Consider the following 10350-nt stretch of genomic DNA (forward strand, 5'->3'; position numbering starts at 1 on the left):
TGCAGCTCTAAATGCAGCCTGCAGCTCATTAAACCACAATGGGACTTCTTAAACCAGACATTGAGAACCTGCGCCATGCTGGCTGGGGCTACTGAGAGCTGGAGATCATCAACATCTGAAGGGCCATAGGTTCCCCCATCCGTATAGAAGTAAACAGAGCACTGGGCTGCACATCACTGATTTAAATCAAGGCACGATGGTTGCAGTCCAACATGGGCTTACTTGGGATTTAGCACCACTGACTTTCTGAGTACGCATAGGTAGGATTTACACCCCCATTTTACTACTTCCCTTGCATCAGTGGCGTACCAGCTTATATTTCATACTGTTATATTCTATATTCAAAAGCAAACACTTAAAAGCTCTTACTCAAACACTGAACTGTCATTTTGGTCTCCCCATATTAGGATCTCAGTTATAGATCGAATAGTCTCCACCAACAGGTTGCGGTTGTGCTCAGTCACAGTGGTATTTTTGGTCAGAACATGATACATATACCTGAAAGACAAGCAAACAATAAAAAAGATATGAAAACACTGATTGCAACAAGCGTGTTGAAGTGCGGCCATTTGAAATGGCTCTGCTACTTTAAAGTGGGACCTCGACTTACAAGCTCCTCGACATCCGTTTTCAACTTACGAGCGGAAAAAGTGGCCGTGCGCTTACGATTTATCCGACATCCAAACGGAAAACCCGTTCGCGGCTAGATGCAGTTTCCTCGACTTATGAGTTTTTAGATGCGGTTTCCTCGACTTACGAATTTTTTCGTTTCCAATGCATTCCCATGGAAAACTGCTTTTCCTACCTATGGGAAACCCGACTTACACAGTTTTCGATCTACGAGTGTGCATTCGGAATGGATTAAATTCGTAAGTCGAGGTCCCACTTGCAAATGAACAAAGTCGAGGTACTTGCAAATGAACAAAGGCACTCCCTGTGCTGTTGGGACTTCAATTTGCATCTGGCCATGCTGGCTGGGATTTGATGGGAGATGTAGTTCAGCAACATCCAGAGGGCTGAAGGTTTTCCACCCCTGCTTATGAAACACTATTTTGCAAAAACAATTGCACATCCTGTTTTAAGGTGGTTTCCAGGTGGAAAGAGCAGCCCATTTCCAGCCAATAAAAATTAACAATAACCGATACAAGCATCAGCTATTAAACTACACTAAATATGGTACAAACATTCTACTTTTAGGGAGCCTGTCCCATACATATTTGTCTGCCAAGGAAATCTTTGCGCTTTCAAAGCCTGCTGCTCACAGCAACAGGTCCCATACAATGGACCACACCGACCACAGTATGGTTTTCCAATCACAATTCAGATGTTTATTGTGCCCTAAAGACTCAAGAAATCTGTACTCAATGCTTTGGCAGATCTATTCCAGGCAAAAAGTGTTATTTAGGACTATGACTACACAACATGCTGATCTTTTTAATTTGGAAAATCAATTCCAGTATTTCATATGACAAATTAAGAGAACTGCACCAGATGATTCTACTTAACCAGATTTAACCACACCTCCTGCAGCACTAACCATGACACTATTTTTAGCCCTTTTCATTTCTGTGGAACTTCTAATCCACTTTATTACAAAGATGCAGACTACATTTCTTACACAAGCTCCAAGCTTCCATTGCCAAGACACTGAACAAAATCATAAATTAGGTTTATCCAAAGCCTTAGTAAAACTTATAGATACAGTATGTAGATTATGACAGTTAAGGAGTTAACACAAGAACTGTTGTGATAGATCAGGCCAAGGATGTACCTGGCCCAGTATCCTGTTTCTAATGCGGCTAGGCAGATGCTTCTGGGAAGCTCGCAAGCAGGACATGGCTTTTCCCCTTTGTTTGTCCTCAGCATCTGAGATGCAAAGTATACCACCTCTGAACATGGAAAATTACACTCCGCTATCATGACAAATTTGTCCAGTCCCTGTCAAGCTTTCAAAGTTGGTACCCATCCCTACATCTCAAAGACAGTGGAGCTTATTCTCTCTTGTGTGAAGTGCTTTCAATTGTCCATTGTCTACGAACAGTTCAATTTTTTTAGGCTGCTTCAATACATTTGTGAAGCCAGGCATAGCTATCTGGGAACCAGTCAGTCGACTCTGATGAATCAAGGAGCACCTTAAACAAACAACTGCACTAGGAGTTATTTAAAATGCTTGTGAAATGCTCTGAAGAACTTCTCCTGCATCAAGATAATATGAGGCTGCAATCCCCAGGCATATTTTCTTAGTGGTAAACCCAAGTGAATCAATGCCCACATAAAGGGACTCACAAGATTGTGAGGCAAGTCATTCACCCTCACTAAGGCCTTAGAAAAGGGATATGGGTTAGGGCTCTTTTTTCACAGAGAAGGAAAACTGAGGCCAAGAGTCAGCAATGTGCCCAGCACAATTTTTTGTCAGAATTGTTTTCTGAATCTTGCATAGAAATAGCTCATAGCCTCACTCTGTACCCACATCATCAATCCGCATGTGTTCACCCTCCTTATTTTCACCCTACAGGATTCTCAGTGGCTTTTCAGCCTTCTACAACACTCACAATCAAGTATCAGTCTCACCATGTCAGGTGACTAAACTCTAGTGTCCTAAACAAAGACATAAACAAATATTCTATACTGAACACTACTACAACCCATGCAAAACAGAACCCGCATGATCACAGATGGTCAAATCCTGGATATATCTTTTCCTCCTGAGTGCACACCAGGCCACACCACATACACAAGGCACCCATCTCCTTATCCCCACCGGACCAAACCCAGAAATCCACACACAGATTTCATGCGGATGACAATTCAGCAAAGCTGCTTTCAGACAGGTTTTAAGGCCTATCAAGATGGAATTGGTTTCAAAAATTGGCATGTCAAAAGAGAGAGGAGCTCAAAAGTAAACACTTCATCATCTGTCTCTGCTTTGGAATCCAGTGGTGTGACTGACACCACCTTGATTCCCAGAACCTGGAGGGGAATCCATTTGTGTTTCTCATCGGTCGTACTACAGGCTAAGGCAGGCACCAAAATAGCTAAATAATTTCAAGTTGCTTCTGCTTTGTCAGCTGCTTTTTTTAAAACAATAACAACAGACAATTATATGTAATATACTCTCTCTCTCTCTCTCTCTCTCTCTGTGTGTGTGTGTGTGTGTGTGTGTGTGTGTGTGATACAGCTTTTGGGGAATGCTGAAGAGGCACCTCTTTACCTTGGCTCCTGACATTCAAGATGCATATTTTTAGGTCCCACTTTATTTCTGTGGTTGCAAGTTGTTTTAAACTTCTTTTAATATTGTGTTTTAATTGTTGCAACCTGCCTTGGGACCTTAAGGTGAAGGGCAAGTAATAAATGAATAATAATAATAATAATTTATGTAGAGTATTTATGTAGAGTGAAAGAGAGAGTTTGTGCACACACACACACTTGCCTATCAATATAAAAACAGTCCAGGAGAATGCACACATCTATGTATGTGTGCCCATAATTGCACACACCATTCCTTGGTTTGCGGTTGTTATTCCTGGTAGGGTTTTACCAGATTGACATATTGCTATTTTTGTCTTCATCTAATTTTGTAAGCTGCCTATTATGGTGGGGTTTTTTTTAATTCTAAAGGGGGGAGGAATCTTTTAAATATAAATGAACATACAAAGTGTCAACATATTGCCTACATTATCACAGAGTGTGTAAATAAACAACCAGCAAGGGAGAGGCTTAACATTGTTTAGTTAATACACCAACACCCACCACAAATAAAAGGAAACAAACATCAAAACAAGCCTGTCACATGCACAAGGTCATCATGAAGCGTGCACATACACGCCCCTCTGCTCACATGCAACATTATAATTACATTTTATAATTACATTTAATGAAACATGCATCCTTGCCTCTATTTCCCCTCTCCTCCCTCTTCCTTGTGTCAAATTTTAAACTAGAAGGTTCTCATGGCACTAGCTTGTTGTTTGGTACTGAAGTAGAACTCATAACATTTCTCAATTTACCCTTGCCTCCACCTCCATCCCTGAACACTCATCTCCCCTGTAGCTGTTTTTAGGTCGGTGAGATGCCCTCTCATACTTTGTAAAGTGCTATGAAAATGGATGGTAGAGTCGACCCATTTAAGTTAACAGGCCTAATCAACTTAGGTCCATTAATTTCAGTGGGTCTGCTCTGCTCTGAGTAGGACTTAGCTGGCTGCAATACAATTATGTTCACTACATTACATTCCTATCCCAGCTTTCCTCCCAGGCTCTGAAGACTGGGTATATAGCTGCATCCTCTCCCTTTTTTCCCCCTTGCGACACCCCTGCGAGGTAGGTTAAGCTGAGTAAGAGTGACTGGATGAAGGTCGCCAAGTGAGGTTCATCAACAGTTTAACCACTACACATGTGTGTATGTGTGTGCATATACATATATACAAACATGCACACGTTTGCACACACACACAAAATATGTGTTGTATTCTCAACACAAAACAGTAAACTGTATTCTACTTTCCTTATTCAAAAAAAGTTACATACTAGAATCCAATCGGGGACATTCAGTGAAGCTAAACATTGGAAGATTTTGGGCAGACAAAAGTTAGTTGTTCTTCACATGGTACATAAACTATGGAATTCTCTCCCACAAGATACGGTGATGGATACCAACTTAGATGGCTTAAAAGAGGATTGTTGTTGTTGTTGTTTAGTCGTTTAGTCGTGTCCAACTCTTCGTGACCCCATGGACCAGAGCATGCCAGGCACTCCTGTCTTCCACTGCCTCCCGCAGTTTGGTCAGACTCATGTTTAGAGAATTAGAGAAGGCTATCAGTCTAGCTATATAATCCCTCCAGTATCAGAAGTGGTGCACCCCTCTCCATGTTAGACACATTTTGCGACTGGCACAGGTCCAGTTGTGACCCCATAGAGATCTCTGGATGCCAGGTTGGTGACTGACCTCTCCATCTGGCTGGCCTTCCAGCTTTCTAAAGCAGGTAAGCAGAAGAGCTTATTTATTGCATTTAGATCCCACCTTTTCCTTTCAAACCCCTCCTCAGTTAATCCCCACAACGACCATGTGAGGTAGGTTAAGAGGCTGTGACTGCCTCCAAGGTCACCCAGATCATGACTGGGTGAGGATTTGACCCTTGATCTCCCAAGTCCTACTCTAACGCCACATCGCTGGCTTCCTAGAGTACTTCTGCTACGGTATGTGGCACCTCTATAAATAAAATAGGTAAATAAATATGAGGAAAGCAAAATGTTACTTAGAGAAAGATCTGTAATATTTTTCAGCTTCTGCTTGTGGGTTTCCCGCAGGCCACTGCGAGACGCTGAGCGAGATGGGTCATTGATCTGATGGGCACCATTGCTTTAACATCGTTCATATTATTTTTGCCTCTGCAGAATACTGGCAATTGGACTGGCAACCTGTGCTGTGTTTAGTTGAACTGGCTGCTGGCATTTTAATTTGCAACTGGCTATGATGCACCTTATGGCTGGATCTTGCCTACTGCTGGGTTGGCTTTATTGATTTATGGTTTTATTGAGCTGTTGCACGGTTTCCTTTTAATTTGGCCTCCTTTACTGTGTATATCAAGAGAATTTGATTTTTAATCAGGCACCTCATAAACTTAATACAAATCATGTCACTCCAGTCAGTCCATCCAGCCATGAGAATGCAAGAAGAGCCCGCTGGATCAGGCGAAAAGTGTATCTACTTCAGAACTCTGCTCTCACAGTGGGAAGATAGCAGGAAGAACCTGAACACAACAGCACTCTGAAGAAGTGTGCATGCACTCGAAAGCTTATACCAAGAACAAAGTTAGTTGGCCTCTATGGTGCTACTGGGCAATTTTATTTTTATATATATATTGACTGCGTCAGACCAACACGGCTACCTACCTGAATCTACAACAGCACTCTCTATCTTCCCAGCAAGTGGCATTAAGGACTTGTCCATACCTTGGTTTAATGTAGATTGTGCCTCCTTTAATTCCCTCCCCCCCCCCCCCGTCCATGAGTCTTTCTCCTCCAACAATGGCTGTCCCATACTTTCTCCTCCCAAAATCTGGAGATTCTCTAAGCAGTTGATGCAGCTCTTCTATTTGGATTAACAAAACATAGGGCAATCTCCAGATTTAGGGAGCAGAAATCGCGGGACAGCCATTGTTGGAGGGCATATATTCAAGACACGAAACAGCGACAATTTGTTGTTGACAAAGGACAGCTGGACATATAAAGGGCCCCATTAGCTTCAGTAGCTGCCTTAGGGCCTCATCAAACCTAAATCCGGCGCTGCACACGGTCTGGATATCTGAATTCCGCGACTAACTCACCGCGTTCGTATATAAGCGAAGACCTTTCGGGGGGGGGGGTATAGCGGGTCCCGCGTGAGAGGAGCCCCAAAGGCAGTTGGGAGGCGAGTCCACCTGAGCCCACCTGCCTCGAGGCCCCTCCCCCCTCCGGCATATGATTCCCTCACAGCCTCCCCCCCCCCCGCCGTAAACTCACTTGAGGTGGTCGAGCGAGTGGATGTTCCGCGAGGCCTTGCCGTGCCCGCCGCCTCCCCAGCTGCGCGACCGCCCGAACATCCTGAGGGGGCGCGGGGAGAAAAACGGACGGAGGGAGGGCCGCGCTCGGACACTCTCTCTCGCTCTCAGCTCTCTCTCTCTCGCTACCGCCTCACGGCCTCGGCTGTCGCCGCCGCCTCATCCTCCTTCTCGGCCGCCGCCATCCTCTTCCTCTTCCTCCTCTTCCTTTCAGGCGGAAGGACACCCAGCACCCTCCCCGCCCCCACGCACACCCTCGGACATTCCGCCCCGGCGGAGGCGACGGCACAGACCCGGTAGCGGAGCCGCGGCGCGCGGCACGCCGGGAAACGTAGTTTGCCTCTGTCCGCCGCTATCCTCGCTACGGCATGCGTAGAAGGCGGGCCAGGGGACTGCGAGTCCCAGCGTGCCCCGCGCAGAAGGGGGGAACCCGGAAGTGGGAGGGACGAGGAAGGTTGCGTCCCCGGCGCAGGGCAGGGGGCGGGTCTTTGTGACCTGCGCGAGGGGCGGGGCCTTAAAGGCAGGTGAGGGAGGGGCGGGGGAGGGTTCTTCCCCATAGGAAATGAATAGTAAGCGGTGCGGTTCTTTGGAAATAATTCGTAATTAATTCGGAAAGCAATGCAGCGGTTTTATTTGGAAAGATCCGCAATTGGTAATGCAAGAATAAGCTTATTTGCTTTGATTTGGAGGAAGGCTCTTAATCGTTGGGCAAAAGATTCCTGCATCGCAGGGGGTTGGACTAGATGACCCACGGGTTCCCTTCCAGCTCTACGACTCTCTGACATAAATACCGGTTCGTAATCAATTGTTAGCGGAGTGGTTTTTGTTATTATTTTATTTGCAATTATTATTTATTTGGGCGCCACCTTTATTTGGGTTGGCATCTGTCTCGTGAGCCCCTGGGGGTGAAGTCAAACCGCTGCCTTAGTAGTGGCGCGTCCCTGGGGTACATGCCTTGGGCAGAGTGTGCATGGAGGTCCTGGGCTGCCCAGACGACAAGACTCCCCTCTCCGTCCAAAGGAAAGCAGAGCAGCAAGACGTTTGGCGCCAGCTTCGCTGCAGGAGTTGTTGGGAGGAAGCGCAGAAGGCGCCATCCAACTGTCTTGGGGACCCCACCGGATTTGTGTAGGGTTTACTCCTGAGCCTTTTCTTCTCCTGAAGATGTCCTGCGAGACAGCAGAGGTATAGGATCAGAGTTCTTCTTCTCCTAGATGGGTTACCTTCCCAGGTCGACAAGCCCCATCTGCCCCTCAGTTCCTTCTACAGCAAAGTGTGTGTGTGTGTGCAAAATGACACATATTAGCTATTACAGTTTCTTTTTAAAGAAAGGGATGAATTGACGCACTTCCTTTTCCTTTTACATACTGACCCTGCTCCAGGACCTTTAAATAAGGAAGGGTTTATTGATTGATTTAACAAAACTTATATACCGTTTGATTTTAAGAAACCCTCCAAGTGGTTTGCAGAAGATGGTTGATGTGCACACACAATACTTTTGAAGCACACTGTATCCCCACACAACAAATAAAATAAAATCCTGGGCCCTGTGGTTTGTGAAGGGTCCTGGACCTTGCAGCTACGTGAAGGATAAACTACAGTTCCCAGAATTCTTGAGGGGGACTATATATAACAGGCATCCCCAAACTGCGGCCCTCCAGATGTTTTGGCCTACAACTCCCATGATCCCTAGCTACCGGTAAGAGGACCAGTGATCAGGGATGATGGGAAATGTAGTCCAAAACATCTGGAGGGCCGAAGTTTGGGGATGCCTGATATATAATTTGCATCCCACCTTTTGCCTCCAAGGAGCTCAAGGCTCCCCCCATCCTCCTCATTTAATCCCCACAACAATCCTGCAGTGTAGGTTAGACTGAGAGAGACAGCTGGAGACCCCATTCACCTTCCTAGATGTTGCTGGACTCCAACTCCCATCAGCCCCAGCCACGCCTGAATAGTTCAGTCCATAGAGGAAGAGACTCTTAATCTCTCGGGGTTGTGGGTTCAAGCCCCACATTGGGAGAAAAAATCCTGCTTTTCAGGAGGTTGGACTAAATGACCCTCCAGGTCCCTTCCAAATCTGTGATTCTATGATTATGGCCAAATTTGTTGGAGGCTGATGGGAGCTGAAGTTCAGCAACACCTAGGAAGGATAGCAGGAGGCCCCCAGCTCTGCTTTAAACCTTCAACAACAGCCTGCCACAGAAACCTTAAAACAGGGAAGGACTTTGCTGCCTTGATAACTACTGTTAACAGTGTGGTTTAGAGCAGGCATCCCCAAACTTCGGCCCTTCAGATGTTTTGGACTACAATTCCCATCATCCCTGACCACTGGTCCTGTTAGCTAGGGATCATGGGAGTTGTAGTTCCAAAACATCTGGAGAGCCAAGATTACCTATGCCTGGCTTAGAGCATGGGTAGGCAAACTAAGGTCCGAGGGCTGGATCTGGCCCAGTCACCTTCTAAATCCGGCCCACGGATGGTCTGGGAATCAGTGGGGTTTTTTACATGAGTAGAATGTGTCCTTTAGTTTAAAATGCATCTCTGGGTTATTTGTGGGGCCTGCCTGGTATTTTTACATGAGTAGAATGTGTGCTTTTATTTAAAATGCACCTCTGGGTTATTTGTGGGGCATGAGAATTCATTCATTCCCCCCCCCCAAAAAATATAGTCTGGCCCCCCGCAAGGTCTGAGGGACAGTGGACCGGCCCTCTGCTGAAAAAGTTTGCTGACCCCTGGGTTAGAGTGTCAGGCTAGGATCTGGGAGACTAGGGTTCAAATCCCCACTCAGACATGAAGCTCCCTGGGTGACCTTGGGCCAGTCACTCACTCTCAGCCTTGAGATCCACAATCAAATACCAACCAGGCACTCAAGAAATTAAGCAAGAAAACATATTTCCCATCGATTTATCTCTACACTGGGAAAAGCTGGGGATAGGAACAGGGCCGGATTTAGGTTTGATGAGGCCCTAAGCTACTGAAGGTAGGTAATGGGGCCCTTTATATGTCCTTTATATGTGGGGGAGGAGGGGAAAGGAGATTGTTAGCCACTTTGAGACTCCTTCGGATAGTGATAAAGCGGGATATCAAATCCAAACTCTTCTTCAGCTGTTCTTTGTCAACAACAAATTGTCGCAGTTTTTGTTTTTGTTTGGTTGAATATATGCTATATGGTAATTTATGGACCTAATAGGTATCTAAAGCCATTTGCACATAACAAATGCCAAGCAACCAGTCCATGCAGAATGTAGGCACCCTGTATATAGAAATGAGCAAACCAGTGGTATTTGAGGGAGCAGGCTAGCAGGCGGGGCCCATGACTTACATCATAGGAGCCTACACAACACAAAACTCTGTTGCTCTATGTAGGTTTTATTTTATTTGGTTTTTATCTTATATTTTGGAAATGGACATCCAATTTTTTTCCTTTGATGTTTTTTTTGGGGGGGGGCAAGAGAGTGGGGCCTTAAGCTATAGCTTGTTTAGCTTATATGTAAATCCGGCACTATCCTAGCAAGGTAAAGGTAAAGGTAAAGGGGCCCCTGACCATTAGGTCCAGTCGTGACCGACTCTGGGGTTGCGCACTCATCTCGCATTATTGGCCGAGGGAGCCGGCGTATAGCTTCCAGGTCATGTGGCCAGCATGACAAAGCCGCTTCTGGCAAACCAGAGCAGCACATGCAAACGCCGTTTACCTTCCCGCTGTAGCGGTTCCTATTTATCTACTTGCATTTTGACGTGCTTTCGAACTGCTAGGTTGGCAGGAGCTGGGACCAAGCAACGGGAGCTCACCCCGTCACAGGGATTCGAACCGC

At 45.9% G+C, this 10350-nt stretch overlaps 1 protein-coding gene across 4 annotated transcripts in view; it reads right to left on the bottom strand.

Annotated features, from left to right (window-relative positions):
* The window catches only part of CLEC16A (C-type lectin domain containing 16A), a 100752-nt gene extending 93856 nt beyond the window's left edge, over positions 1 to 6896 (bottom strand). For 2 of the 4 annotated variants that reach the window (XR_009558548.1, XM_035132319.2), the window contains exons 1-2: positions 6501 to 6894; positions 370 to 498 (exon numbers count right to left, since the gene is read on the bottom strand). Coding sequence is in view for 3 of the 4 variants with exons in the window: in XM_035132319.2 (XP_034988210.1) it covers positions 370 to 498; positions 6501 to 6580 (209 nt within the window). In the remaining variant the exon portion in view is untranslated. Of the gene's footprint in view, positions 1 to 369; positions 499 to 6500 lie in introns of all 4 variants that reach the window. The other 2 variants (XM_035132315.2, XM_060282659.1) reach the window with 2 other exon arrangements.
* Positions 6897 to 10350: the final 3454 nt, after the last annotated feature.

This window comes from Zootoca vivipara, chromosome 14 (genome assembly GCF_963506605.1).
Source record: "Zootoca vivipara chromosome 14, rZooViv1.1, whole genome shotgun sequence".
Classification (NCBI taxonomy): domain Eukaryota; kingdom Metazoa; phylum Chordata; class Lepidosauria; order Squamata; family Lacertidae; genus Zootoca; species Zootoca vivipara.